The sequence below is a fragment of the Chenopodium album genome, chromosome 22 (assembly GCF_948465745.1).
Source record: "Chenopodium album chromosome 22, dcCheAlbu1.1, whole genome shotgun sequence".
NCBI classification, from domain to species: Eukaryota; Viridiplantae; Streptophyta; class Magnoliopsida; order Caryophyllales; family Amaranthaceae; genus Chenopodium; species Chenopodium album.
Window position 1 is genome coordinate 8002522 of NC_137855.1, and position 27432 is coordinate 8029953.

Sequence of the window (27432 nt, forward strand, 5' to 3'; positions counted from 1 at the left end):
ATGGAGAAATGGAGCAAGTATTTAAAAACGGAAGGAGTAGCAGATGAAATAATTAGAGGTTGATGTAATAGAGTAATGACATTACTCCCACCTTGTATGTCATATCCCTGAGACCTGCGCCCTAAGGTATAAGGATCAAACATCATATGACTCATGTGAGGGATTTCCCTTATCTCCCCCCATATAATGATCAGCCCCTTTCTTCTTGATATTGGCTTATAATTGTTGATTAATTTATAAAAATGTCATGCTAACTACACAAAATTATTCATCTATTTATGATAAATTGGGCCTCTCCTTGCAATTGAAAACAAAGATGAGGACAAGATATTTATTGTGAAATTGATTTTTGGTGCACAAATTGACATTGATTTTTGACATTTGTAGATAACTACCTTGGCATATTGTGATTATGATGCTACTAGCCTACTAGCCACCCAAAGGTTTATGTTCAGTAATTCTGTATGATGTAGTTGTAGACTTGTAGTGATGTACTACAGTACTAGACCCTACTTGTCCACCCTAAATAAAGGGGTCAATATTTTAATGATTAAATCCATCTATAAAAAGAAATCGTCAATTTTTTAAAAAAAATTGTTAAAATTAATCAGCAGTTTTAGTGAAGCTGAAAAAAATGAAGGAAGAAATAAGAGTAGAGCTTCTACTGAATTCTAACAAAAATGGTAAGCTAGATGATGAAGAAGTGGGGCCAGCAGAAGCAGTTATGGTTAAAACGACGTCGTCGTCATCGATCACTCCAATGTTGGTTTTCTCCGCTTTCATTGCAGTGTTGGGTTCCTTTTCCTTTGGTTTCATTGTAAGTTCTGCTATCTTTACAAGTTACAACTATGCTCTTAATTAACTAACCGTGTTCTTCCTTGGCATGGCGCCATTCACCCATTGTGCCAACAGTGTCGATAGGCACGACCGTTGAGATGTCGGTCGTATTGGGATTGATCTTGTAGAGTTGTAGTAAGAAAATAACTCACGTGTGAATTGAAATTAATCATCCAAGACACGACCGGTGAGGCGGTGAGATGTCGGTCGTATTGGGCTTGAACTTGTAGAGTTGTAATAAGAAAATAACTCACATGTGATTTAAAACTAATCATCCCAGGCACGACCGGTGAGATGTCGGTCGACGGTCGTATTGGGCTTGCTCTTGTAGAGTTGTGGTAAGAAAATAAGTCACGTGTGAATTAAATTTAATCATCCCAGTATCATTCCACTGGGATGATTAAGGTTATGTATAGTGTTTACCTTATTAGATCTCAACCTCTTTCAAGAACTTACTACTTATTAGAATAATACAAGTACTACATGTATGCATTAGATCAAACTAGAAATAATTTTGATCAAATCTTCTTATTTGCATCTGTTTAATGTAGGTAGCATGACAATCGATGTTCTAATGTAGAAGAGTACATAACTACAGGCCTATTCTCATTGACTGAACTCAACTGAACTGAACTAACGTGAGCTGAGCTGCGCTGAACTTATTAATTAGTGATTTTTAACTAAGAATTAGTAATCTTTGATTATTTATCATTATACATATGTGTATATACAAAAATACATATTAAATATTTAAGAAAAATATATTATTATTATTATTATTATTTATTGATTATTATCATTATTATTAAAATTATTATTTATTGATTATTATTATTATTATTATCTATTGATTATTATTATTATTACTATTATTCTTATTTATTGATTATTATTATTATTATGTCTCAAAAACATACATACAACTTATTTTTTTTTATTTATTATTATTATTATTATTATTATGTAATAAGAGTTTAAAAGAATGATATTTTGGCTTTATATCATTAGCAATATCATTAGAGCTGAGTTGATCTGAACTGAATTTCAACATATGAGAACAGGCCCTACATACAAAGTATGCTTTTTTTGTTCGGAAAAATTACTTTAAATAATCCAACCTTTGCCCCATTCTCTCAAAATAAACCAACCTGTTGAATTAATCCAGAATAATCTAACCTTTATGCGGTTATACCCCTTCTTCCCAAACTGAACCAAAGTGACCTGTCACATAAACAACCGGTCATCTCTTTCTCTCTTCTTCCTCCCACCATTTGCCAATTGCCATCATCTTTATCCATTACCACCACCCAAAGCTCCTCCTGCTGCCCCTCTTATCCATCACCTCCATGCCACCACACACCAACCCCCTCACAGCTTCCCCTGCCATGGGGTTTCCATTGTGGGTGGGAATTGGAATTACGGTAGAGAAGGTTGGGGTTTGAACCGCCGGCTAAGGAGGGTGGGTTTGCGGGTAGTTTTGGGGGAAGGGGGGTGTTTTCCGGTGGGCTAGATGCGTTAGGGGGCTAAGGGGGTACGGTGGACTATGGTGGTGATGGGGGAATAGAGAGAAAGAAGGTGATGGGTGGTTTTTTTTTTATTTTTTACAACTCAAACTAAAAAAAAAAAGTAAATTAAAAAAAAACCAATTATAAAGTGCCACGTAGCACGTATTACCGGTTGTACCGGATAGGTGACCTGCAAGGTGTGATATGGGAAGATGGAGATAAAAGGTTGGATCCAAAGGTTGGTTTATTTTGGGAGAATGGAGCAAAGGTTGGATTATTTAAAGTAATTTTTCGTTTTTATGTATAGTCAATGTTAACTCAAAACAAAAAATGAGATAAAAACTTATCAAATGAGTTGCCATTAGATTCGTATTATTGTAGTTTTTCTTCCCAAGGGGGTTTTGGGGTTTTGTAATATTCAAGTATGAAATTCTCATAATTTTGTAAACTAAAAAGACAAAGATATTCAACACTAGATATACGGTAATATAAAAAAATAAGATCTGATTGGGTCTGATATGATTGTTTCTGAAATAAGTTGATATCAACTCAAATAAGTTCAACATATATAATGAGGGATAGCTCAAGTGGTTAAAGCTTTCTTCCTAGGTGTGTAGGTGATCCTAACTTCTTAAGATTTGATGGTCAAAATTAGTTTATAATTAGTGAAAAAGTCAAACGTGTTTATTATCATGAACGGAAGGAGAATAAAGCTAGGATGGGTTAATGACTTAGGCCCAAGCGCCCAACCCAAACAAGAACCGTAGCCCACCATGTACCGGGTTATTCGTAGGGGACAAACAGATTCAAGACATACTCTAACACTATTATTTTGGGACCAACTATGTCTCAATTATAGTTGAGATACTTTGTGCCATCTTTCATTGATGTAGTGGCTAACAGATGGGATATTCATCACCTGTGCAAGCTGAGATCATAGAGGAACTTGATCTTTCAACAGCTCAGGTATGACTACTTTGACTCTTTCTTTCAATGTATACCAAATAACAAAGTATTATTGCTAATGTTCTGCTTCTATATGTTTGTATGTGTTTGTCTAGTATTCTCTCTTCGGATCAATGGTTTCTGTTGGAGCAGCATTGGGTTCAGTAGTGTGTGGCAAGTTAACAGATTATCTAGGCCGAAGACATGTAAGTTTTATCTTATTATGTTCTGTTTTCGCGATGTTACAACTCTGGATTTGTTCTGTTTTCTTGATCACTTGGCATTTGATAAGGCAGGTACTACAGCTAACTAGCCTATTTTCGATATTTGGCTGGTTTGTGATATCAGTAAGCCAGGTTCTTTTTCTTTCTCTAGTGCTTAATCACATATCAACTTATTTCATTAAATCAAAAATCTGGTTTATGTTGTGATTTCAACAATCCTTTATTCTGATAAAAGGGTGCAAGGCTGCTTGACCTGGGTAGATGGATGCTCGGTTTTACTTCAAGCATTTCAGCATTTGCTGTAAGCAAGAAATTCTGCCTTCCATCTAATAATATTAATGTCACATAGTTCACGATTCATGCATCGTAATGATTTCTCAGATTCCAGTATATGTAGCAGAATTTACTCCTAAAGATCTTCGAGGAGGGTTTGTGATTCTACATTTGGTAATGTTCAATTCTGACAAGCTGTCAACATGCATGATGTATTATATAATTTAAATTTTTATTTCTGCTAAACTTTGCCTTATCATATCCTGTTTCAGTTGATGATAACAGTTGGTGTATCAGCAACATATCTCATAGGATTAGTCACCTCTTGGCGTACTTTATCTCTGATTGGTAATTGCTGTGTTTATACATGTACCATTGTACCTCACTTCAGTCATTACTATTCTGAAATTTCTCTGATAGTTTGAACACCATGTTCCAGGGATTATTCCGAGTCTTATACAAATAGTTGGTTTATGCTTCATTCCAGAATCTCCTAGATGGCTGGTAAGTATAAGGCATGTTCCTTCCATTTCCTGTTATAATCTCTAACCACTGATAAGATATGTTTCACCACAGCTGATGATGAGTAAAAACAAGGAGTTCGAAACAGCTTTACAGTGTTTTAGGGGAAGTTTTGTTGATATCTCTCAGGAAGCAGATGATATAAGGGTAACAGATTTTTTATCCACGGTCTAAACTTCAAATGTTCACACGGGAATAGTTGGTTGTATGACATGGTGAAATGTCTGTCAATTTTTGTGAAGGAATCTACTAAAGCCCTACATCAAATGGAAAAAGTTAGCATCATACAACTATTTCAGAGGAAATATGCATATGCGCACACAGTATGCTTTAACAATTCGATCATGAACTTGTACTTTGTAGGTTTTTCACACTTCATTAGCTAATTGAGGATAATATGCATTAATTTTAGGTGGGAATTGGTCTCTCAATGTTCGCTTCCTTTGTTGGTTTAAGCGGAATCATCTTCTATGCCAGCTCTATATTTGAATCAGCTGGTCAGTTAACACCTTTTAGCTCCATATTTCATAAACTTCTCCATAATAGTACTTCCTCCGTCCCATATTTGACATTCCACTAATCCACTTACCTTCTTGTAATATATCGAATTAAAAACTTTCTGTCTTCTTTTTCTATTTTTACTTTCTCTGTAATATTAATGTTATCTCTCAGTTCTGATACTTCTCATACTAAAATTTTCATTTACTATGGACATGTTCTTCTTAATCTCTGCTCCATTTAGAAGTGGGAAGTTAAATATCTAAGACAGAATAGTTACTCCATTAAAGTTGATTCTAGTATTGGTGTTGAGCAGGATTTTCAGCTAAAGTGGGCACAACATCACTGGCTTTTTTCCAGGTATTCGATATCTGATTAATTTCAACTGCTAATTAATTAGTAATTGAAGTTGCTTTGAATTAAAAGTGACGAAGTATATTTTTTTTTGCAGCTTCCAAGTATGGCATTGGCTATAATTTCGATGGATAAATTTGGGAGGCGCCCTCTTATGATGGTTAGAACAATGAGCTAATAGTCAAGTTTAAATAAATCATAAAATCTACATTTCATAAATTAAGATCAAGAGATCATAACTTGCAGATTTCAGCAACTGGTCTTTTCTTAGGTTGCTCACTGACAGGACTTGCATTTCTGTTTCAGGTTAGCTTTAACTACTAAATATTTTTGTTGCCACACAATTTTTCCAAGGTTTACCAAAGTGATTGACTCTATGATATCGTTTGTTGTTCAATCAGGAGCATCAATTGCTGGGCGGTTTCAGTCCTTATATTGCGCTTATTGGCATATTGGTAACAGAACTGATCAAAGTGCTGCACTAGTAGTGTTGTTTTTTTTTCTTTGATCAATGAATCAAAGCTTAACTTATAATCATTACACACAACATGAAACGCAGATACAATTGTCGTTACCTTATATAGCATATAGTCATGCATATATATATATAGAGCCACTGAATTGTATTAAGAGCAGTTTACTGAGTCTGATAAGATCCATGTTTCTGCAGACTTATGTTGCTTCATTTCCCATAGGCATAGGCGGAGGATCTTCTGTTATTATTTCTGAGGTATGACTACTTCAACCTCTGAATTATAGTTTTCAAGTGCATAAGATAGCAAGATGAAGTTTTCGCGGTTTAATTAGTAATAAACTAGATAAAATTATTGATTCGGTGAATGTTACAATCAGATATACCCCTTGAACATAAAAGGGACAGCAGGCAGTATTGTTCATGTAATAGCCAATCTATCATCATGGATTGTTTCTTATACATTTAACTTCTCAATGGAATGGAGTTCTTCAGGTAAACGCCCTCTCCTTTGATCTTTAGCTCTCATTTTTAAGTTTTAAACATTCACGCGATGATATCATCTGCATTGCTGTAGGAACTTTCTTTGTATTGGCCGGTGTTTGTGTGTTACTGATAATATTTGTGGCAAAATTGGTGCCGGAGACCAAGGGGAGAACACTTGAAGAAATTCATATGGCAATGAGTGATGCTTGGCAATGATGTGATTCAGTCCAAGCTTTAAATACATTAATAATTATATTAATCATTACGTACATACGCATATATAGTTCAAATTTGTGTTGTAAACTTAAAAGAGAATGTAAAAGTGCATGCAAAGGTTGATTATAAATCAATAAGTAATGGTAATGAACTCTTCTAATCTCTCCATATTTGTTAAGCTCTAGTTGTTAATAATGACTTAAGATTATGTTCTCACATTGTAGATGAAGAGGAAGGCGACGAACATATTAATCTTTCCGATATCTTTAATTTCGCCTAATAGGCTGTTATCAATTAGGATGCAATCTTCAATGCTTGTAAAAAACAATACCCCATCTGTTTATACTTCACTAAATTTCAAATTAAATCCTCTTCTTTTTTACATTATCAGATCATTTCACCACCCCTTTTTGGGAACTATTTCGAAAAAGAGCATCCAAGTAAAAAACAATACCCCATCTGTTTTTAAATACTTGCTCTATTTCCTTATTTGGAAAACTTTTACAATATTTAATTCATTTCTCTCAACTAGTGAAACCAAGATAAATCATTTTTTATTAATTTCGTATACTCCTCCAATTCCCTAAACTACTTTTGCTTTTTACAATTTTTTATAAATTTTTACTTTCTCCAATTTCTCTTAAAACTAAGTACATGGAAAAATAGAGTAAGTATTTAAAAACGGAGGGAGTAACAGAGGAAATAATTTGAGGTTGAGGTGATAGAGTAATGTTAGTACTCCTACCTTGTATGTCCTATCCCTGAGATCTAGTAGGGATCAAACATCATATGTCTCATTTGAGGGATTTCCATTATCTCCCCCCTTATAATGATCAACCCCTTTCTCATACTAATTAGTAATTACACAAAATTATCGATTTATTTATGGTAAATTGGGCCTCTCCTTGCCAGCATGCAAGAATTTTGAAAAGGAAATTGAAACCAAAGATGAGGACAAGATATTTATTGTGAAATTGAAATTCTTTATCTATTTTGGGCGCACAAATTGACATTGATTTTTGACATTTGTAGTTAACTACCTTGGCATATTGTGATTGTGATTTTACTAGCCTACTAGCCACCCAAACTAAAACTACCTAACTTGTTAAGAACTTATTCATTAATTCAGGACATGTTCTCTTCACCTGAAACAAGTATATCTGGTCTGATTTGATTTGAATTTTTCTGATTAGGTCTGATTTAATTTGATTCAATAATTTGACTAAATTTTGACCGTGTTTTAATATCAATTTATAAAGATTAATATCATCAAAATGGATCTGGTTAGATTCATTTTATTATGAACTTTTCAAATATATAATTTTCATAATTTTTTTTAATACATAATTCACGATATTTAGCAATAAGTAAATGATAATTAAAAGATCTGATCTGAATGTTTCTGATTTAGTCTGATTTAATCTGAATTTATTAAAATAAGTTAAAGAAAACAAGTCTTAGTGTGATGCAGTGATATACTACAGTCTATACTCTAGTCCTGTAGTATAAAGGGGTCCAATACTTTAATGATTAAATTGATCTATAAAAAGAAATCGACACTCTTTTTGTTTTTTTAAAAAAATTGTTAAAATTTTTCAGCAGTTTGTGAAGCTGAAAAAAATGAAGGAAGAAATAAGAGTAGAGCTTCTACTGAATTCTAACAATAATGGTAAGCTAGATGTTGATGATGTTGGGCCAGCAGAAGCAGTTATGGTTAAAACGACGTCGTCGTCATCGATTACTCCAATGTTGGTTTTCTCCGCTTTCATTGCAGTGTTGGGTTCTTTTTCCTTTGGTTTCATTGTAAGTTATGCTATCTTTGCAACCATGCTCTTAATTAACTAACCGTGTTCTTCCTTGGCATGGCGCCATTGGCCCATTGTGTCAACAGTGTCGATAGGCACGACCGGTGAGATGTCGGTCGTATTGGGCTTGATCTTGTAGAGTTGTAGTAAGAATATAACTCACGTGTGAATTGAAATTAATCATCCCTGGCACGACCGGTGATATGTCGGTCGTATTAGGCTTGATCTTATAAAGTAAATAACTCACGTGTGAATTGAAATTAATCATCCCAGTATCATCTCACTGGGATGATTAAGGTTATGTATAGTGTTTGCCTTATTAGATCTCAACCTCTTTCAAGAACATACTACTTATTAAAATGATACAAGCACTACTTTAGATCAAACTAGAAATAATATTGATCAAATCTTCTTATTCGCATTTGTGTAATGTAGCTAGCATGACAATCAATGTTTTAATGTAGAAGAGTACATAACTACATATGTATAGTCAAAGTTCACTTAAAAAAAAATGAGATAAAAACTTATCAAATGAGTTATTAGATTCATACTTCGTATTATTGTAGTTTTACCCCTCAAGAGGGGTTTTGGGGGTATTGTACTTTTTAAATATGAAATTTTCATAATTTTTTAAACTATGAAAATAAAGATATTCAACAATTGTTTTTGAAATAAGTTGATATCAACTCAAATAAGTTCAATATGAAGAGTGAGGGATAGCTCAAGTGGTTAAAGCCTCCCTCTCGGATTAAGTGATCTTAAGATTGATTCTCATCACTCGCTTTTGGTTAAAGGCTTATAGCATAGTCTCCATTTAAGATTATCTATTCGAATCTAATTCATGGAATTCAAAAAGTTGCCTCATTCGAGATAAGTTGTATTTATTATCAATTTTATGGAAAGTAGCCAAAGTAAATTATACTTCATTCGTCCTTGAATAATTGAGACACAGTTAAATTTATCACATATGTTAATGCACTAGTTTGTCCATAGATAAAGATTAAATGTTGATTAAAAAATGTAAATAAAATTCATACATTGAAACTTTGTATCAAAAATTACCTAGCTAATTAACAATATATTTCATGATAATCTTATTTATATGTTACTAAAAATTGATGGTCAAAGTTATACGTAGTATATAATTAGTGAAAAAGTCAAATGTGTTTATAATCATGAACGGAGGGAGAATAAAATTAGGACGGGTTAATGACTTAGGCCCTAGCCCCCAACCATAGACCCAAACATGAAACCGTAGCCCACCATGTACCAGGTTGTTCGTTGGGGACAAACCGATTCAAGACATACTCTAACACTATTATTTTAGGACCAATAACTATATCTCAATTCCGGTGAAAGATACTTTGTGCCATCTTTCATTGATGTAGTGGCTAACAGATGGGATATTCATCACCTGTGCAAGCTGAGATCATAGAGGAACTTGATCTTTCAACAGCTCAGGTATGACTACTTTGACTCTTTCTTTCTAATAGAGTATAAAACATATTTCTGATCTTCAATAATAGGATCGGTTTATATACTCTATCACGTCCTCTCAAATGAGAGCTTTGGGCTTGAAATGTTGATGTACTAATGTAGGAATATGTTTTATACTCTATCACATTCAATGTGCTCCAAATAACAAAGTATTATTGCTAATGTTCTGCTTCTACATGTTTGTATGTGTTTGTCTAGTATTCTCTCTTTGGATCAATGGTTTCTGTTGGAGCAGCATTGGGTTCAGTAGTGTGTGGCAAGTTAACAGATTATCTAGGCCGAAGACATGTAAGTTATATCTTATATGTTCTGTTTTCGTGATGTTACAAAACTCCAGATTTATTCTGTTTTCTTGATCACTTGGCATTTGATAAGTCAGGTTCTACAACTAACTAGCCTATTTTCGATATTTGGCTGGTTTGTGATATCAGTAAGCCAGGTTCTTTTTCTTTCTCTAGTGCTTAATCAAATATCAACTTATTTCATTAAATTAAAAATCTGGTTTATGTTGTGATTTCAACAATCCTTTATTCTGATAAAAGGGTGCAAGGCTGCTTGACCTGGGTAGATGGATGCTCGGTTTTACTTCAAGCATTTCAGGATTTGCTGTAAGCAAGAACTTCTGCCTTCCATCTAATAATGATTTCACATAGTTCACGATTCATGTTCGTAATGGTTTTTCAGATTCCAGTATATGTAGCAGAATTTACTCCTAAAGATCTTCGAGGAGGGTTTGTGATTCTACATGTGGTAATGATCAATTCTGACAAGCTGTCAACATGTATGATGCATTATATAATTTAAATTTGTATTTCTGCTGAACTTTGCCTTATCATATCCTGTTTCAGTTAATGGTAACAGTTGGTGTATCAGCAACATATCTCATAGGATTAGTCACCTCTTGGCGTACTTTATCTCTGATTGGTAATTTCTGTGTTTATACATGTACCATTCTACCTTACTTCAGTCATTACTATTCTGAAATTTCTCTGACAGTTTGAACATCATGTTCCAGGGATTATTCCGAGTCTTGTACAAATAGTTGGTTTATGCTTCATTCCAGAATCTCCTAGATGGCTGGTAAGTATAAGGCATGTTCCTTCCATTTCCTGTTATAATCTCTAACCACTGATAAGATGATGATTTAAGATATGTTTCACCACAGCTGATGATGAGTAAAAACAAGGAGTTCGAAACAGCTTTACAGTGTTTTAGGGGAGGTTTTGTTGATATCTCTCAGGAAGCAGATGATATAAGGGTAACAGATTTTTAATCCACGGTCTAAACTTCAAATGTTCACACGGAAATAGTTGGTTGTATGACATGGTGAAATGTCTGTCAATTTTTGTGAAGGAATCTACTAAAGCCCTACATCAAATGGAAAAAGTTAGCATCATACAACTATTTCAGAGGAAATATGCATATGCGCACACAGTAAGCTTTAATAATTCGATCATGAACTTGTATTTTGTGGGTTTTTCACACATCATTAGCTAATTGAGGATAATATGCATTAATTTTAGGTGGGAATTGGTCTCGCAATGTTCGCTTCCTTTGTTGGTTTAAACGGAATCATCTTCTATGCCAGCTCTATATTTGAATCAGCTGGTCAGTTAACACCTTATAGCTCCATATTTCATAAACTTCTCCATTATAGTACTTCCTCCGTCCCACATTTGACATTCCACTTACCTTCTTCAAATGTATCGAATTAAAAACTTTCTGTCTTCTTTTTTTATTTTTACTTTCTTTGTAATATTAATGTGATGCTTCTCATACTGAAATTTTCATTTAGTTTCGACATGTTCTTCTTAATCTCTTTTCCATTTAGAAATGGGAGAGAGTAAGGTATAACCCAAGTGGTTAGAGATCCCCTCTCGGTTCCAAGAGATCTTGGGATCGATTCTCATCACCCGCCCTTATGCCTCTCTTAACACCAAACATAAAAAAAAAAAAATAAAAAAAAAATCTAAGACAGAATAGTTACTCCCTTAAAGTTGATTCTAGTATTGGTGTTGAGCAGGATTTTCAGCTAAAGTGGGCACAACAGCACTGGCTTTTTGCCAGGTATTTGATTTCTGATTAATTTCAAATTCTAATTATTAGTATTAGTAATTGAAGTTGCTCTGAATTGAAAGTGACAAAGTATCTTTTTTTTGCAGCTTCCAAGTATGGCATTGGCTATAATTTCGATGGATAAATTTGGGAGGCGCCCTCTTATGATGGTTAGAACAATGAGCTAATAGTCAAGTTTAAATACATCAGAAAATCTACATTTCATAAATTAAGATCAAGAGATCATAACTTGCAGATTTCAGCAACTGGTCTTTTCTTAGGTTGCTCACTGACAGGACTTGCATTTCTGTTTCAGGTTAGCTTTAACTACTTGACATTTTTGTTGCCACAATTTTTCTGAATTTAACCAAAATGATTGACTCTATGATATGATATTGTTTATTTTTCAATCAGGAGCATCAATTGCTGGGCGGTTTCAGTCCTTATATTGCGCTTATTGGCATATTGGTAACGGAACTAATCAAAGTGCTGCACTAGTGTTGTTCTTTTGCTTTGATCAATGAATCAAAGCTTAACTTATAATCATTACACACATGAAACGCAGACACAATTGTCGTTACCTAATATAGCATATAGTCATGCATTTATATATATAGAGCCACTGAATTGTATTAAGAGCAGTTTGCTCAGTCTGATAAGATCCTTGTTTCTGCAGACCTATGTTGCTTTATATCCCATAGGCGTAGGCGGAGGATCTGCTGTTATTATTTCTGAGGTATGACTACTTCCAGCTCTGAATTACAGTTTTCAAGTGCATAAAATAGCAAGATGAAGTTTTCGTGATTTAATTAGTAATAAATGGATAGATGAAAATATTGATTCAAAGAATGTTACAATCAGATATACCCCTTGAACATAAAAGGGACAGCAGGCAGTATTGTTCATGTAATAGCCAATCTATCATCATGGATTGTTTCTTATACATTTAACTCTTCAATGGAATGGAGTTCTTCAGGTAAACGCCCTCTCCTTTGATCTTTAGCTCTCATTTTTAAGTTTTAAACATTCACGCGATGATATCATCTGCATTGCTGTAGGAACTTTCTTTGTATTGGCCGGTGTTTGTGTGTTACTGATAATATTTGTGGCAAAATTGGTGCCGGAGACCAAGGGGAGAACACTTGAAGAAATTCATATGGCAATGAGTGATGCTTGGCACAATGATGTGATTCAGTCCAAGCTTTAAATACATTAATAATTATATTAATCATTACGTACATATGCATATATAGTTCAAATTTGTGTTGTAAACTTAAAAGGGAATGTAATTGTGCATGCAAAGGTTGATTATAAATCAATAAGTAATGGTAAAGAACTCTTCCAATATCTCCATATTTGTTAAGCTCTAGTTGTTAATAATGACTTAAGATTATGTTCTCACATTGTAGATGAAGAGGAAGGCGACGAACATATTAATCTTTCCGATATCTTTAATTTCACCTAATCAATTAGGATGCAATCTTCAATGCTTGTATGCGGTTAAGGGCTCATTTGTTGAACACTCATTAATGATTTATACTTAAAGGAAAAAAAAAGTCACGAGTCTTGTTAGTTTCGTCTCAAGTAATATATAGTTTCATAACATCAAATTTTTTTAATTAATATATGTAGTATATACATACTATCAATAACTAGAGATATATGTGATTAAAATAACGCATTGACAAATGTGAAATAAGAAGCGTATTGACTGAAAAAATCAGAGCTAGTATTTCAGTAAATTCCAATGATGATTAATGATTACAGATTACTTGTACCATAAGTTTTACGGAATTGGATTCATCAATGTGAGGACAAGATATAATTGTGAACAAATGCGTATAATGCGTTACAGTTAGTTAGTTATAGCCACAAACAACACCTAACTTGTTAGAAAGATCCAGTATTCCAGTGGTCCACCAGACAATTATAACTGATGAGAACATCTTTCAATAATTTATTATTTCATACCCCAAATTTAGTAACTTCCAATTCTTCTAAATAATTAAAAATAAAAAAATAAAAAAGTAAATAATAAAAAAATTAACAGAACATCAGTTTCAGACTCTGAAAAAAAAAAATGAAGGAAGAAATACGAAAACAGCTCTTAGAGCATGCTGATATAAATGAAAAGAGAGGTGATGAAGCTGATGGTACAGATACAGAAGAAGCAGCAATGGATTCGACGTTGTCGTTGATCACTCCAATGCTGCTTCTCTCTGCTTTCATTGCAGTTTTGGGTTCATTTTCTTGTGGTTTTATTGTAAGTTTTGTTATCTTTGTAATTACGGTTTTATTATAAATAGGCATGATCCATGAACAGTTATTCGTGTTGTTACATGTCCCCTTGTCCGGGGGCAGGGCATGACACGACACTACACGACTTATGAACTTGGTTTTGTGCTATGAATATAATACACGCGTGAGTTGGGATTATTGATTGTCACACATGTAAGAATGAGGATGAGTTATACAAGTATATGTCTAATAGATTTTATTAGATCAGTTGATGCAATTGGCCTGGTACAAATTTTGTTTAATGAAATAGAGATATCTATACTTTTTGTTTATCATGTGCTTGATATTTCCCTAAATGTGGGTTGTTAATCCAACATACATATATTTTGATGTAGTCTAAATTGGTATTGAAACTATATGAATGTTCAAACTTTATTGATGGAATTTAGAAAGGCCTATTATTTTGGGACGACTGAAATATCATTTCTGGTGAAACGTACAATCTTTCATCGGAGTAGTGGCTAACAGGTGGGATATACATCACCAGTGCAAGCTGAGATCATGATGAAACTTGATCTTTCAACAGCCCAGGTATACACTACTTGGACAAAATTTAACATTAATGTATCTTTCATATATAAGAGACTTAGACAATTCATGTAATATACTCCTAATTTATTTAGTCCTCATATAAAATTTTGTATGTGTTTATCCAGTATTCTCTCTTTGGATCAATGGTTCCTATAGGAGGGGCATTAGGTTCTGTAGTATGTGGCAAGTTAACGGATTATCTAGGTCGAAAACATGTAAGCTTTATCCTATTATGTTCTGATTTAACAATGTTACAACTTGGGATTGACTCTGATTTCTTAATAAACTTTGCTTTTGGCAAGGCAGGTACTGCAACTAACTTCTGTAGTTTACATCTTTGGTTGGTCTGCTATATCAGTTAGCCAGGTTTTTTCATTCTCCTATGTCTTTGGTTTAATTTCAATTAAAATGTACATTGAATAAAATGTCTGATTGAAGTTATTATGAAATCCATTATCCTGATGCAAGGGTGCAAGGCTGCTCGACTTGGGTAGATTGATGTTGGGTGTTACTTCGGGCATTTCAGGATATGCTGTAAGTAGAAAACCCTTCAATTCATTCAATTCTGATCATATATTATATATTATGAAATTGCAATACATGCATCATAATGTTATCTCAGATTCCAGTGTATATAGCAGAATTTACTCCCAAAGATCTTCGAGGAGGGTTTGTGATTCTCCATGTGGTAAATGATAGATACTGAAATAACTAGCACATGTCTTTACTTTAATTAAAATTGTATTTTTACTCTTTCTATTTTATAATCTTGCCTTTTGAATGTCCTGTTTCAGTTAATGATAACAGTCGGAGTATCAACAGCATTTCTCATAGGACAAGTCACCTCTTGGCGTACCTTATCTCTGATCGGTACTTTCTATGTTTCCTGATGTATCTCAGTCCAGATCATTCAGTCCTGAATTTTTTTGACAGTTTAAATTTAATGTTTCAGGTATTATCCCTGGTCTTGTACAGATAGTTGGTTTATTCTTCATTCCAGAATCTCCTAGATGGCTGGTAATGCGTGTTCATTTATTTCCTTTGCTAGTAACCATTAACCTTTGTAGGGTTATGATCTAAGATATGCTTCAGGACAGATGATGATGAGCAAAAACAAGGAGTTCGAAGCATCCTTACAGTGTCTTAGGGGAGATTTTGTCGATGTCTCTCAGGAAGCAGCTGATATAAGGGTAACAGATTTTAATCACAGTCTATAGCTCAAATGTTTACTTGGAAATATTTGTTGTATGACATGATGAAATGTGTCTTACTTTTTGTGAAGAAATCTGCTAAAGCCCTTCATCAAATGAAAAAAGTTAGCATCGTACAATTATTTCAGAGGCAATATGCTTATGCACTCACAGTAAGCTTCAAACATATTATGAACTTTTACTTTTTTTCGGTATTGTTCAATGTGCATTACTAAGCTATTGGCTGACTGTGTGACAACATGCTTGGAATTTAGGTAGGAATCGGTCTTTCAGCACTTTCTGCCCTTGTTGGTTTAAACGGGATCATATTCTATGCTAGTTCTATCTTCAATTCAGCCGGTTAGTTAGCCACTAAAAGCTTCATAATCTAAAAACTAACTCTCAATTGTACATCCTCTGTCCCATTTTAACTTCCCACCACCTCTTTAAGAATGCACTAAAAAACTATAATATATGTTTCCTTTACAAAATTAAATTCTTTCTTCACTATTTCTTTCACTATCCTGTATCATTTCTATTTTGCTTAGAAGTGGGAAGTTAGCTATGCTGGGACGGATAGTGTATCTAAGACATAATAATTCAAACATTGAAGGTTTATTCTGTTACATTGGTTTTGAGCAGGATTTTCCGAAAAATTGGGAACTATGGCACTGGCCTTATTCCAGGTACTTGAACTTTGATAGATTTTAGCTACTAATCTAAGTGTATCGGTAACTGATGTAAATCTGAAAGTAACAAACAATCTTCTGTTTGCAGCTCCCAAGTGTGGCTTTTGGTATAATTTTGATGGATAAATGTGGGAGGCGGCCTCTTATTATGGTTAGTATAATGAACAATGTATCAAGTTTTTGTTACTTAATCATTAAGATCATGAACTCATCATGACTTGCAGGTTTCAGCAGCCGGTCTTTGCTTAGGTTGTTCACTGACAGGGCTCGCATTTCTGTTTAATGTATGCTATCACTACTGCTTTCATTGCCAAAAATGTCTCACTTTTTTACCATTATTATTTACTCTCTTTATTGCTTATCGTTTACTCAGGACCATCACTTGCTGGGTGATTTCAGTCCTTACATCGCGCTTATTGGCATACTGGTAACTCAAAGCACTGAATTTGCTTTATAATTGTTATTGTTGCTGCTGCTGTTGTGTGTTTCTAATCAATAATCAGGCGCATCTTATGGTCATTGCTCACTAAATGACTTGCTACTATGATTACCAGTTTACCACTACCTTATAGGCTTATAATCTTATACTTATACTTCGTATCTAAGATGGATCATGGACTAATGAGCTAACTGTATTACTTATAAGAGCGCGTTGTTGGTAAAGTCTGATTGAAAACTTCTGTAGGTCTATGTTGCTCTATATCCAATTGGTATAGGTGGAGGATCTGCTATAATTATTTCCGAGGTATGATTATTTCCAGATTTGAATTAATAGTCATTAGTAATATGGATTTATGGGCTAATAACTTAAATAAATGCTACTATATGTACTTTCAGATATTTCCCCTGAACATAAAATGGTCAGCAGGCAGTATTGCTGCTGTAGTAACCAACCTATCATCATGGATTGTTTCGTATGCTTTTAACTATTCTATGGAATGGAGTTCCTCAGGTAAATGCTCCATCCCTTTTCGTTATATTATTTACTAATCATTTCCTTACCTTACACTCGAAAAATTGCCTGCATTGTCTTAGGGACATTTTTCGTGTTAGCGGGTGTTTGTGTGTTTACACTGATGTTTGTGGCGAAGCTGGTGCCAGAGACAAAGGGAAAGACTCTTGAAGAAGTTCATATGTCAATGAGTGATGCTTGGCAATGATGTAACATGTACTTTAATTAGCTAAAGTTCAATTACTTTCATCAGATCTCCAAGTATAGTTCAAATTTCATTTGTAAAAAAAAAAAAAAAAAAAAAAAAAAAAAAAAAAAAAAAAAGAAAAAGAAAATGAATTGAACATAGAAAGATTGATGATGAATTATGCACTATCATGGTTGTATTTAGTTTGCTATGATAAAAAAAAGCGTGTCGTCTCTTTTTTTTTTTTTACTTTTTTTTTTTAACAAGAGTGACTAAAAAATAAAAGAACAACAAGCACAACTCAGAAAGACAAAAACAAATTAAAATCCTACACTGTCGAGCCTTTTTAGCCAACCAGTGAGCAGGTTCCTCGTCTCTTATCTATTGAATCAACTAATGTGCGGCCCGAGCGTTGCACTGGATTACCACTTTGATTAAATTGTTTTTTTATGAAATATATTATTATCGATTAGGTATGTTATGCCTAAATGTTAAACATAATGTTACTAATTAATAAAGAGTATAGAAAGATAATTTTTAACACTATTGTTTGAGAAATGTTGATTTTATTCCTTTTAAATTTTTTTTTTTTTTTTCAAACTGCTTATCTTGTCTTTCCTTTTTAATTGGTGCATGTCAATTATAGTTATATTTATATGTATAGATGACATCAATTGTTATTGGCTAAGTGGTAAGGAATTAGATTTTGTTTCCTTAAGGTCTGGTGTTCGAAACCCATCAAAAGCTTTATAGTCATTAAATGATGATGTGACACAATGTTATGAGAGGGAAATGACATGACACATAAACGATTTTAGGAACGTTTTATGAGAATGGAAATAGAGGTGGATGGGATCATGGGAATTGTGGCAATGCTTTATACTGCTTATTATCCCTTCAACTTTGAGGTTTGCTACTTTCACTACTCTGTGATTTATAGGAAGAATTGATTGAATTCCTAAACATTCCTTAATTTGGATGATTCAAACATCTTACGTAAACATATCATATATCCTACATACAATAAAAATAAAGTTAAAAAAAAAACATCTACCGAACTCGAACTTGAAGTATGCAATTCATAGGAAAAGAAAGTGCCCTTCTACAATTATTCTCAAACTAAACTAATCTCAAATGAATTTCACTTAAAAAGTTAAAAGTCATTGATGATTTTTGTCAATGAAACCTTCAAGACTACAAAACAATATTATAGCTAGTCTCCATTGTAAAAAAATAAAATAAAAAATTATCAGAGTTTTTTTAGTGCGGCAGGGTTACTTGTATTTTGGGTTACTTGTTTCTGGAGTTACTTGTATTCCGAGGTTACTTGTATGATTTACTTGTATGAATTACTTGAATGGGTTGAGTAACACCTACAAGTAACCCCGGACCAAAACCTCATACCAAACCAATAACACCCTACAAGTAACCACTGACCAAAACCAGTAACACTCATACAAGTAACCCCTACAAGTAACCTCTGACAAAGTCAGTAACACCCATACAAGTAACACCTACAATAACACCATACAAGTAACCCTTGCCGTACCATGTGGCCAGCCGCATACAAAAATTTGCAAAAAATTATAGCTAGTCCCTTCGATCCAGTTGTGTCAACTAAGATTCTTCCCAAACTAAAACAAAGAGGAAAATTACGTCAACCTACTTACTAATACTCCCTCTGTTTTTTTTTTTTTTATATGCATCACTTTGAGAATTGTAGTATTCACATATCGTGGTTGATTTAATTTTTTCACCTCTAAACAATAAATAAATGTTATTATATAATATTATTAGATTTGTCATAATGTCTAGTTTCATAATGTAATTTTATTATAATTTTTACTAATGCATAATTAATGATATTATTGATCAAAATAACGTTTTGACAAATGTGACGGTCAAACTGATACATATAAAAAAAACAGAGGGAGTAGTTACTAAGCACTAACTACGTGAGTTCTGAGCTGTGTGAAGACTATTAATCTTGTCCACGATCCAATATCTAATGGCATGTATGTAATAGTTGTTTTAAATTCTTTAAAAAAATAGTCATTTTAAATTGATTTATTTATTGTAACTTATCATTGGAATACTTTATAAATACTCCCTTTGTTTTTTTTTTTTATCACTTTTTATTTTTGGACATCTTTTCTTATTTTTTATGGAGTATATACCTTGCATTGGTTATATTACTCATATGTCCCAATCATATGTTTTCACTTTCTACAATTTTTAATTCTATAACAAATTTCTACTCTATTTTACTCAATTCTTTAAAGCACAAGTTGATCAAATTATAACACTTAAAAAAACGGAGGGAATAGTTTAAAATACTAACGTGGCAAAGCAAACTATAATTGGCATTGGAATTCTCTTAGCAAACCACGTCTCTTTACTTTAATTTATAAAGTTGAAAAGCAAAAACAAAGGTATCAACAATGAAGGAAGAATTAAGAGTCCAACTCCTCCTAAATGCTAACAACACCAACACTAATCATCAACTTCATACTAATCATCACCATAAACTAAATGAAGTTGATGATGGAAAACCATGGCAAGCTGCAGCAATGTCGTCGTTGTCGTCGTCGTCGTCGTCGTCGTCCATCACTCCTACGCTGCTTCTCTCCGTGTTCGTTGCTGTTTTGGGTTCATTTTCCTGTGGCTTTACTGTAAGCCTATTTATCCCAACTTTAATTTATTTGATTCTAATTGGAGATTATTCTAGATGAAGAAGATGTATGTATGTTTGTATCATTATGTATCTTGAATTCTTGATCATTTGAGACTTGAGAATTGTTATACTCCCTCCATTACATACCGCAACAAAGGGGTATCATTGGGTATTTTTATTTTCATATATTGCAATTTGCAAACCATGTGCACAATTTTTTTTTTTTTTTTTTATAATTATTATTATTATGTTTTTATGAGACAATCAATATTATTATTATTTTTTTTGTTAATAATATTGATTGTCTCATAGTTAGTAAGAGCATGTGAGGAACTGAGGATTATTTTTTTTCCGTTTCGCTAAGGAGTCCAGGATGGTTGTGTGGGTAGTTGAGTTAAAAATTGCACAATTATTTTACTTTTTGCTTTTTGTTTATTTATTTTTTAAAGTTTATGCTAGGAAACAAAGGCTAATAAGGCCCTGTTCTCTTACGTTGAAATTCAGTTTAGCTCAACTCAGCTCAACTCCTAATTTCCTTCTCTTATAAAATATTCAGTTCAGCTCAGCTCAGCTCAGTCAATGAGAATAAGCCCTAAGTGGCTTTAGTGGGTATGTAGATCAAAATTTTGAAATTTATTTATTTTATATATATATATATATATATATATATATATATATATATATATATATATATATATATATATATATATATATATATATATATATATATATATATATATATATATATATATATATATATATATATATTTGTAGGTATATTTTTTATGAGATTATATTTTGATTGATTGATTGATTAATTGATCAAATTTTTAAATGGTATTAGCTAATCATCTCAATGTCACTTAAATGTTCATTCATTATTAATGTAAATAATTTACATTAATTTACATTATTAATGTAAATTATTTACAATTTACATTATTAATGTAAATTATTTACATTAATTTACATTATTAATGTAAATTATTTACATTAATGTAAATAATTTACATTAATAATGAAATTATTTACATTATTAATGTAAATAATTTCCAATGATACACTATATACATATAATTTATCTGTAAAAAGCACACTATAATATAATATTGATCTAGAACAAAAAAAACCTAACAACTAGTTATGAGCTAATTATCTCAATGTCACTTAAATTTGCACTCACTATTAATGTACCTAACAAATTGTTACCAAACAAGGCCTACGTTTGATTGATCTTTATATTTAATAGTAGTTTAATGAAAAAAAATAAAATCTTAGGGCGGCACATAAGAAGCTAAAAGTGGAAAATTATTAAGCTAAATGCAAGGGATCAGCCCAAGCATGGTATCCGTTAGACTTAGGCAAGAAGGCCCCAGAATACTAACAATTGATGAGAGGGATGTTGTTAAGAAATCAGTTTTGGGGAAAGGGTACAGTAGTTATTCATGAATAAAGTAGTTATTGAGTTTGATATTTTGATTCACTTTGCTAGTAGCTTCTAGACCTAGCAAATGGGTCATTTCGGGTCGGGCATGGGTCGGGTCAAGTTCGGGTGGGGTCGGGTCATTTCGGGTTGATTTCGGGTCGACTAATAATCGGGTCGGGTCGGGTATCGGGTCAACACTTCGTTCGGGTCGAGTTCGGGTCGGGTCAAGTTTGGGTCGGGTCAGTTCGGGTTGGGTCAATTTTCGAGTCAGGTCAGTTTGAGTCGAGTCAATTTTCGGGTCCAATTTTCAGGTCAACTTCGGGTGATGCATTGGGTTACACATTACAAATAAATAAATAAAAATATTAAGCCAATTTGATTGCGGTTTTTTTTTCTATTTCGGTTTGCTAAGGTCAAGTCTTTAGCTTAAATAGATTCTGGTCATTTCAGGTATAAGATAATTTTGATTCGGGTCACTTTGGGTTTCGAGTCTATTTGGGTCAATTATTTAATTCAAGTTAAAGGTTGGGTCAACTTCAGGTCGGGTCATTTCGGGTCTTGGGTCAACTTCGGGTCGGGTCATTTCGGGTCTTGGGTCAACTTTGGGTCGGGTCATCTTGAGTCGGGTCGATTCGAGTCAGGTCATTTCGAGTTTCGGGTCAAGGTCGGGTCAGATCCACTTTGGGTTGGGTATGGGTCGGGTCGGGTTGATTCGGGTTTTGGGTCAATTTCGGGTCACTGGTTTCGGGTCATTCGGGTCGGGTCATCGGGTCTGGGTCAGGATTGCCAGTTCTAGTAGCTTCTAGAGTTTGTTGGATAATTTTTGGGTATTAATAGGAGATGGGGGTGAGGGGGAATGTATGCTGAAAATATTGTTAAGCTTTTGCTTAGTTTTGGAGAGCTGCTCTTCCTCTCGAATGAAGAGTGATTGTATTGTTGGATTACTCTGATCATCAATACAAATATCAGTTACTTAGCTAATTTTCTGCTAAATCATCTTCCTAATCTCTCTGATCTGAGCTAATTCCTAGCACTAAATATCATCATGAAGGAACTTGACCTTATAACATAATGCAGATGGCATATTCATCACCGGTGCAAGCTCAAATCATGAAGGAACTTAACCTTTCAACAGCAGATGTATGCACTTCTTCATCCTTTGATCCTTTCATTAATCATTACCTAGTTGATCATTCTTGGCTTCGACAACGTACACTGTTCTGTTACAACATTTCTGTGCTCTGTAACTATGTACTAAATGTCTTTTGTGCAGTATTCACTCTTTGGATCAATCCTTAATTTTGGAGGAATATTTGGGGCTATAGTATGTGGTTGGTTAGCAGACTATTTAGGTCGGAAACATGTAAGTTAAATAGTATTAGTGTTAAAATTAGTATGGTTGATTTCAATTTTGGATTAAATTAGTCCTGTTTCTAAATTCCACTTTTAATGGCATTCTATGAGGCAGGTCCTAAGACTAACTGTCTTAATTTATATCTTCGGATGGTTATCTATAGCAACAGGCCAGGTTCTTTCATAAGGCATCACCTTTTTTACTTTGATTTACATTAAATTTCTGATTAAGTTGTAAATTGTAATTAGTTTGATTTTCTGATTTCCTTATCAAAGAGTGCTTGGTTGCTTGACTTGGGTCGATGGTTGCTGGGATTTTCAATGATCATTGGAAACTATGCTGTAAGCACGTAATCCTGCATTTCATCTTAATCTAACTTCGAGCACCAACTTGTAAACTTAATAGCATATTGCCTACATTTCTGTTACCTGTATCAGGTTCCGGTATATATAGCTGAATTTGCACAAAAAAATCTTCGAGGAGGGTTTGTAAGCCTCCATGCGGTAGATGATCTGTACTCTCAGTACAATTCTTGTTTATACTTGCATTTATCAGTACTTCTGCTTGGATTTTTTTAACCTTGTCTTATTATCCTGGTTTAGTTAATGACAGCAGTTGGAGCATCATCAGTTTTTCTCACTGGACTAGTCATCTCTTGGCGTACTTTAGCTTTCATTGGTAATTGATTTAGTGTTTCTTGATGTATCTCATTTCAGTTCTTGGAGTCTTCGGAAGTTCTCTGATGCCATATTACCAATGTTTCAGGAACTATTCCGAGTCTTGTACAAATAGTTGGTCTATTCTTCATTCCAGAATCTCCTAGGTGGCTGGTAATGGCATTTACAAACCAAGTTCTTGCTAGTAATTAACCACTTCTCAAATGACAGTAAGTATTTGTTTTGCAGTTGATGAAGAGTAAAAACACTGCATTTGAAACAGCCTTACAGCAACTTAGAGGAGGTTCTGTTGTGAACGAAGCAGCTGACTTAAGGGTAAAGTGCATTCTATAGTTCAATGATAGACATCCCTCGGAAGAACTTATTGTATGGAATCTAATGAAATGCACTGTTTGATTCGGTGTGAAGGAGAGTATTGAAGCCCTTCATCAAATGGAAAAAGTTAGTTTCCTACAACTATTTCAAAAGAAATATGCTTACACACTCACGGTAAGCTTGAAACAAACTTTTTACTCCTACGACTAGTATCTTTCCCATGTATAAATGTTGTTACACTATGCCAAGATATAACACTATACTTCAAATTACCTATTTGTGTACTTTCTATTCACTTCATAGCAATTAAATGTAACACTCTTTCTGAACATCTTTTATATAATTGTCTTTTAACAACGACCTAGAAAATACTTTGTACATATTATGCTGAACTGCAAAAAAACCAGTCATTCACTGATTTTGGATGATGTGGAAGTGATGCAGGTCGGAATGGGCCTTGCAGCACTTCAAGGCCTTGTTGGTGTGAATGGAATCTTATTCTATGCGAGTTCTATATTCGAATTAGCTGGTCAGTTACCAGCTTATATATGTCACCATATCTATATGAACAAACCAACTCTTCTATATGCCTCAGACAAACATTTCTGATGATGGTTCTGTCACTGCTGCACAGGATTTTCAGCAACAGTGGGAACCATAACACTAGCCTTAATTCAGGTACTCGAATGTGTGTCTGCCCACACTAACGATCAAAGCAACCCTTTTACTTCTAAATTATATGTAGATTTCAGAACGAATCTGATCTCCCAATGAATTCCAGCCATTACTCATATTTTAGTATATATAATTTAATTTCTGGTTTGCAGCTTCCAAGTGTGGGTTTAGGTGTACTTTTGATGGATAAATATGGAAGACGGGCCCTTCTTATGGTTAGAACAGTGAATAAACCAAGTTTGGTTGTGATAATATATATGTTGATCATGTCTCGTAAACTTCATCATGAAATATGTTTCAGGTTTCAGTTCCTGGGCTCTGCTTAGGTTGCTGTCTAGCAGGCCTTTCATTTGTATTTCAGGTTTGGTGATTTGATTTCGTTATTTCTTCTTATAACCACATTTTTCATAGAGTTTTGTCGTTATGATTTACAGTAATGATAAAATGATGTTAATTTTTAATCAGGAGCATCGCTTGCTGGATGGCAGCAGTTCATACATGGCTCTTACTGGCCTATTGGTACTTCATTCATCCCCACAGGCCACAGCTTTGAATTTGGACTAAACTATTTCGAGTGCATTATAACGTAACAACCTGTTTATTTTACATATAATACCTGTTTATTGAATGCAGCTTTATATTGCTTCATACCCAGTAGGCATGGGTGGTGCGGCTTCTGTTATACTCTCAGAGGTATGCTCACTTCAGTATAATAAAGCATGACAATACGTCCTAATGAAGGTAGCAACTATCTAATTAGTTGAATGACTAATGGATTAATGAACTTCTTTCAGATATACCCGTTAAACATAAAAGGATTAGCAGGGAGTATTTGTTCTGTAGTATTATGTTTAGCAGGATGGATTGTTTCTTACACTTTTAACTTTCTTATGGAATGGAGTTCTTCAGGTTAAGCTGCTTTCGATTCTGCTTGATTTCATTTTTTTTTTCTTTTCTCTTTGCTTTCGAATATATATATTTTCACACAAATGTATCAACTGCATTTTGATTTAATTCAGGAATGTTTTTCATACTGGCGGGTATAAGTGCATTTACACTGGTTTTCGTGGCAAAATTGGTTCCGGAGACAAAGGGAAAAACACTTGAAGAGATTCATGCTTCAACAAGTAATGTTTGGAAATGATGGAGAAACTGCATTCTATGTAGTTGCAGTTCAATTATCAGTCCCATTTTTTGGGTGTTAATTAATGAATTAAGGTTAAATTTTTGTGTAAATAAAAAATAAAAAGAAAATGCAAACTTGCAAATCCAAGTATATCAATTTCCCAAAATTTCCCTGGATGGTGTAATACTGTAATGTGTTTCTTGTGCAGCCAAGGCACAAGCAATATTGATAGTTATATTTATAAGGTCTGAACTTAAATTGATTTATTGTATCAAATTTATCTAACCTTAATTTATTAGAACTCGATTCAGTTTCAAGTTAGTTGACCTACCTATACAGGTCGATGCTCATTTAGCCCGATTGCAGCATGCCAATTTGAGATGTTGGTTTAAATAAGACTGGGTCGGGTTAAGTTTGCTATTTGTATACTTTGTTAAGTCAAGTCATACTCGGTTTGGGTCAGTTCAATCTAGGTAAGTATTTAACAGTTTGAGGTATCATTTCAGTTCAAGTAAATTTGAAATTGGGTCATTTTTTTGATATAGCTATTTTGGGCCGAACAAGTTATTTTCTGATTTTGGGTCTGGTCCATTTCAGTATAATTGACATTTCTTTTTTTCTTTTTTTAAATCATTTTTTTTTTTGTGGGGAAGATTTATCATTTAATAAGTTGGAGATTAAAAAGTTTGGATATTTTGACAATAGCCACTTATTGTTGTCATTTTAGAAATTGTCATCTAGATATATTTTTTAATTTTACTGTTTTTACTATTCTAACAATTTTTTAAACATCAAATTTTCTCACCAGCTATCATTAATATAGCTAGTTGATTTCTCATTAAACGTAATGGGAAGAAAATCACTTATGAATGGACACAATTTCAACATTGAAAATTTATTTATATTCTTTGGATTACTTAACTTCTACTCTGTAATTATTATCTTGTTTATTATCTTGTCAAAAAAAAAAAAAAAAAAAAAAAAAAAAAGAAAGTTGAAGCGTTAGCAGCATTTTTCATCAGACACTCACATACACACATCCAGGCGTACTTTAGCATTTTTTATTTTTTTTGGTCTAATAATACTAGTATAGGTTAAATTTTAGCACATGATTCACATGCACACCAAATATTTGTTTGTTAATCTTTTTAATAAATGGGCTTGGCCCTCTTCTGCATAAAAAAATAGAAAAAAAAAAAAAAGAAAATTGGTTGTTTGGTGATTGGATTGCTTTCAAGGCCCACATATATTTAAGCTGCCAACGATTAGTACTGTAGGTCTGTAGCCTACACGTCCCTCACCCATAATTCCAAAAATAATTATCATCGGGTGTATAATACATTTATGAGTATTTTGTTTATGATTTTTTAAATTAATCATCAAATGAAATACAAAAACTAACATTAAATTTATTGGGTATATGCATATCTGGATGTATACAAAAAATTTCAAAGTCGAACTAGTGAATGAACACTTCAACTTCGACTTCTCCAATTAACTATTTAATTAATTATAATTTTAATTAGGCGTATTACTCGTGGATTATAAAATACTGTAGTAAATTAGTAACAGGGTTAGTTAGACGAGTAATTTGAACAAGTCAACGCATAAATAGAAGTATTGTCTAATTGGACTCATTTCTCAATAAT

The 27432-nt window shown here is 33.4% G+C and overlaps 2 protein-coding genes across 2 annotated transcripts; both read left to right on the forward strand.

Annotated features, from left to right (window-relative positions):
• The first annotated feature begins 607 nt into the window (after nt 1-607).
• LOC145603507 (sugar transporter ERD6-like 5) lies at nt 608-6552 on the forward strand. Its single transcript, XM_081659423.1, has 18 exons — nt 608-817; nt 3246-3308; nt 3404-3493; nt 3584-3643; nt 3747-3812; nt 3893-3958; nt 4057-4132; nt 4224-4288; nt 4361-4453; nt 4549-4629; nt 4719-4803; nt 5121-5164; nt 5256-5318; nt 5405-5464; nt 5560-5613; nt 5829-5888; nt 6011-6125; nt 6208-6552. Exons 1-18 carry the CDS (start codon nt 635-637, stop codon nt 6330-6332), a joined length of 1449 nt encoding a protein of 482 aa, XP_081515549.1. The 5' UTR covers nt 608-634; the 3' UTR covers nt 6333-6552.
• A 1315-nt stretch (nt 6553-7867) lies between these two features.
• On the forward strand, nt 7868-25801 carry LOC145603860 (uncharacterized). The gene is made up of 37 exons (XM_081659834.1): nt 7868-8135; nt 9536-9598; nt 9833-9922; nt 10014-10073; nt 10177-10242; nt 10319-10384; nt 10483-10558; nt 15471-15535; nt 15616-15708; nt 15801-15881; nt 15984-16068; nt 16351-16394; nt 16486-16548; nt 16622-16681; nt 16771-16824; nt 17083-17142; nt 17235-17349; nt 17433-17554; nt 18355-18444; nt 19969-20208; nt 22714-22776; nt 22910-22999; nt 23105-23164; nt 23266-23331; nt 23428-23493; nt 23593-23668; nt 23756-23820; nt 23896-23982; nt 24076-24156; nt 24427-24511; nt 24617-24660; nt 24810-24872; nt 24959-25018; nt 25123-25176; nt 25291-25350; nt 25452-25566; nt 25677-25801. Exons 1-37 carry the CDS (start codon nt 7953-7955, stop codon nt 25799-25801), a joined length of 3036 nt encoding a protein of 1011 aa, XP_081515960.1. The 5' UTR covers nt 7868-7952.
• The last annotated feature ends 1631 nt before the right edge of the window (nt 25802-27432 follow it).

What these genes read in the sequence shown, in the direction of transcription:
- LOC145603507 (XM_081659423.1), top strand. Translation starts at nt 635, where the DNA reads ATGAAGGAAGAAATAAGAGTAGAGCTTCTACTGAATTCTAACAAAAAT. An exon ending in GGAGGCGCCCTCTTATGATG is followed by an intron (nt 5,319 to 5,404) that starts GTTAGAACAATG and finishes CATAACTTGCAG; the next exon opens with ATTTCAGCAACTGGTCTTTT. An exon ending in AATGGAATGGAGTTCTTCAG is followed by an intron (nt 6,126 to 6,207) that starts GTAAACGCCCTC and finishes GCATTGCTGTAG; the next exon opens with GAACTTTCTTTGTATTGGCC.
- LOC145603860 (XM_081659834.1), top strand. Translation starts at nt 7,953, where the DNA reads ATGAAGGAAGAAATAAGAGTAGAGCTTCTACTGAATTCTAACAATAAT. An exon ending in GCGTACTTTATCTCTGATTG is followed by an intron (nt 10,559 to 15,470) that starts GTAATTTCTGTG and finishes TTAATGTTTCAG; the next exon opens with GTATTATCCCTGGTCTTGTA. An exon ending in TGATCATTGGAAACTATGCT is followed by an intron (nt 23,332 to 23,427) that starts GTAAGCACGTAA and finishes TACCTGTATCAG; the next exon opens with GTTCCGGTATATATAGCTGA.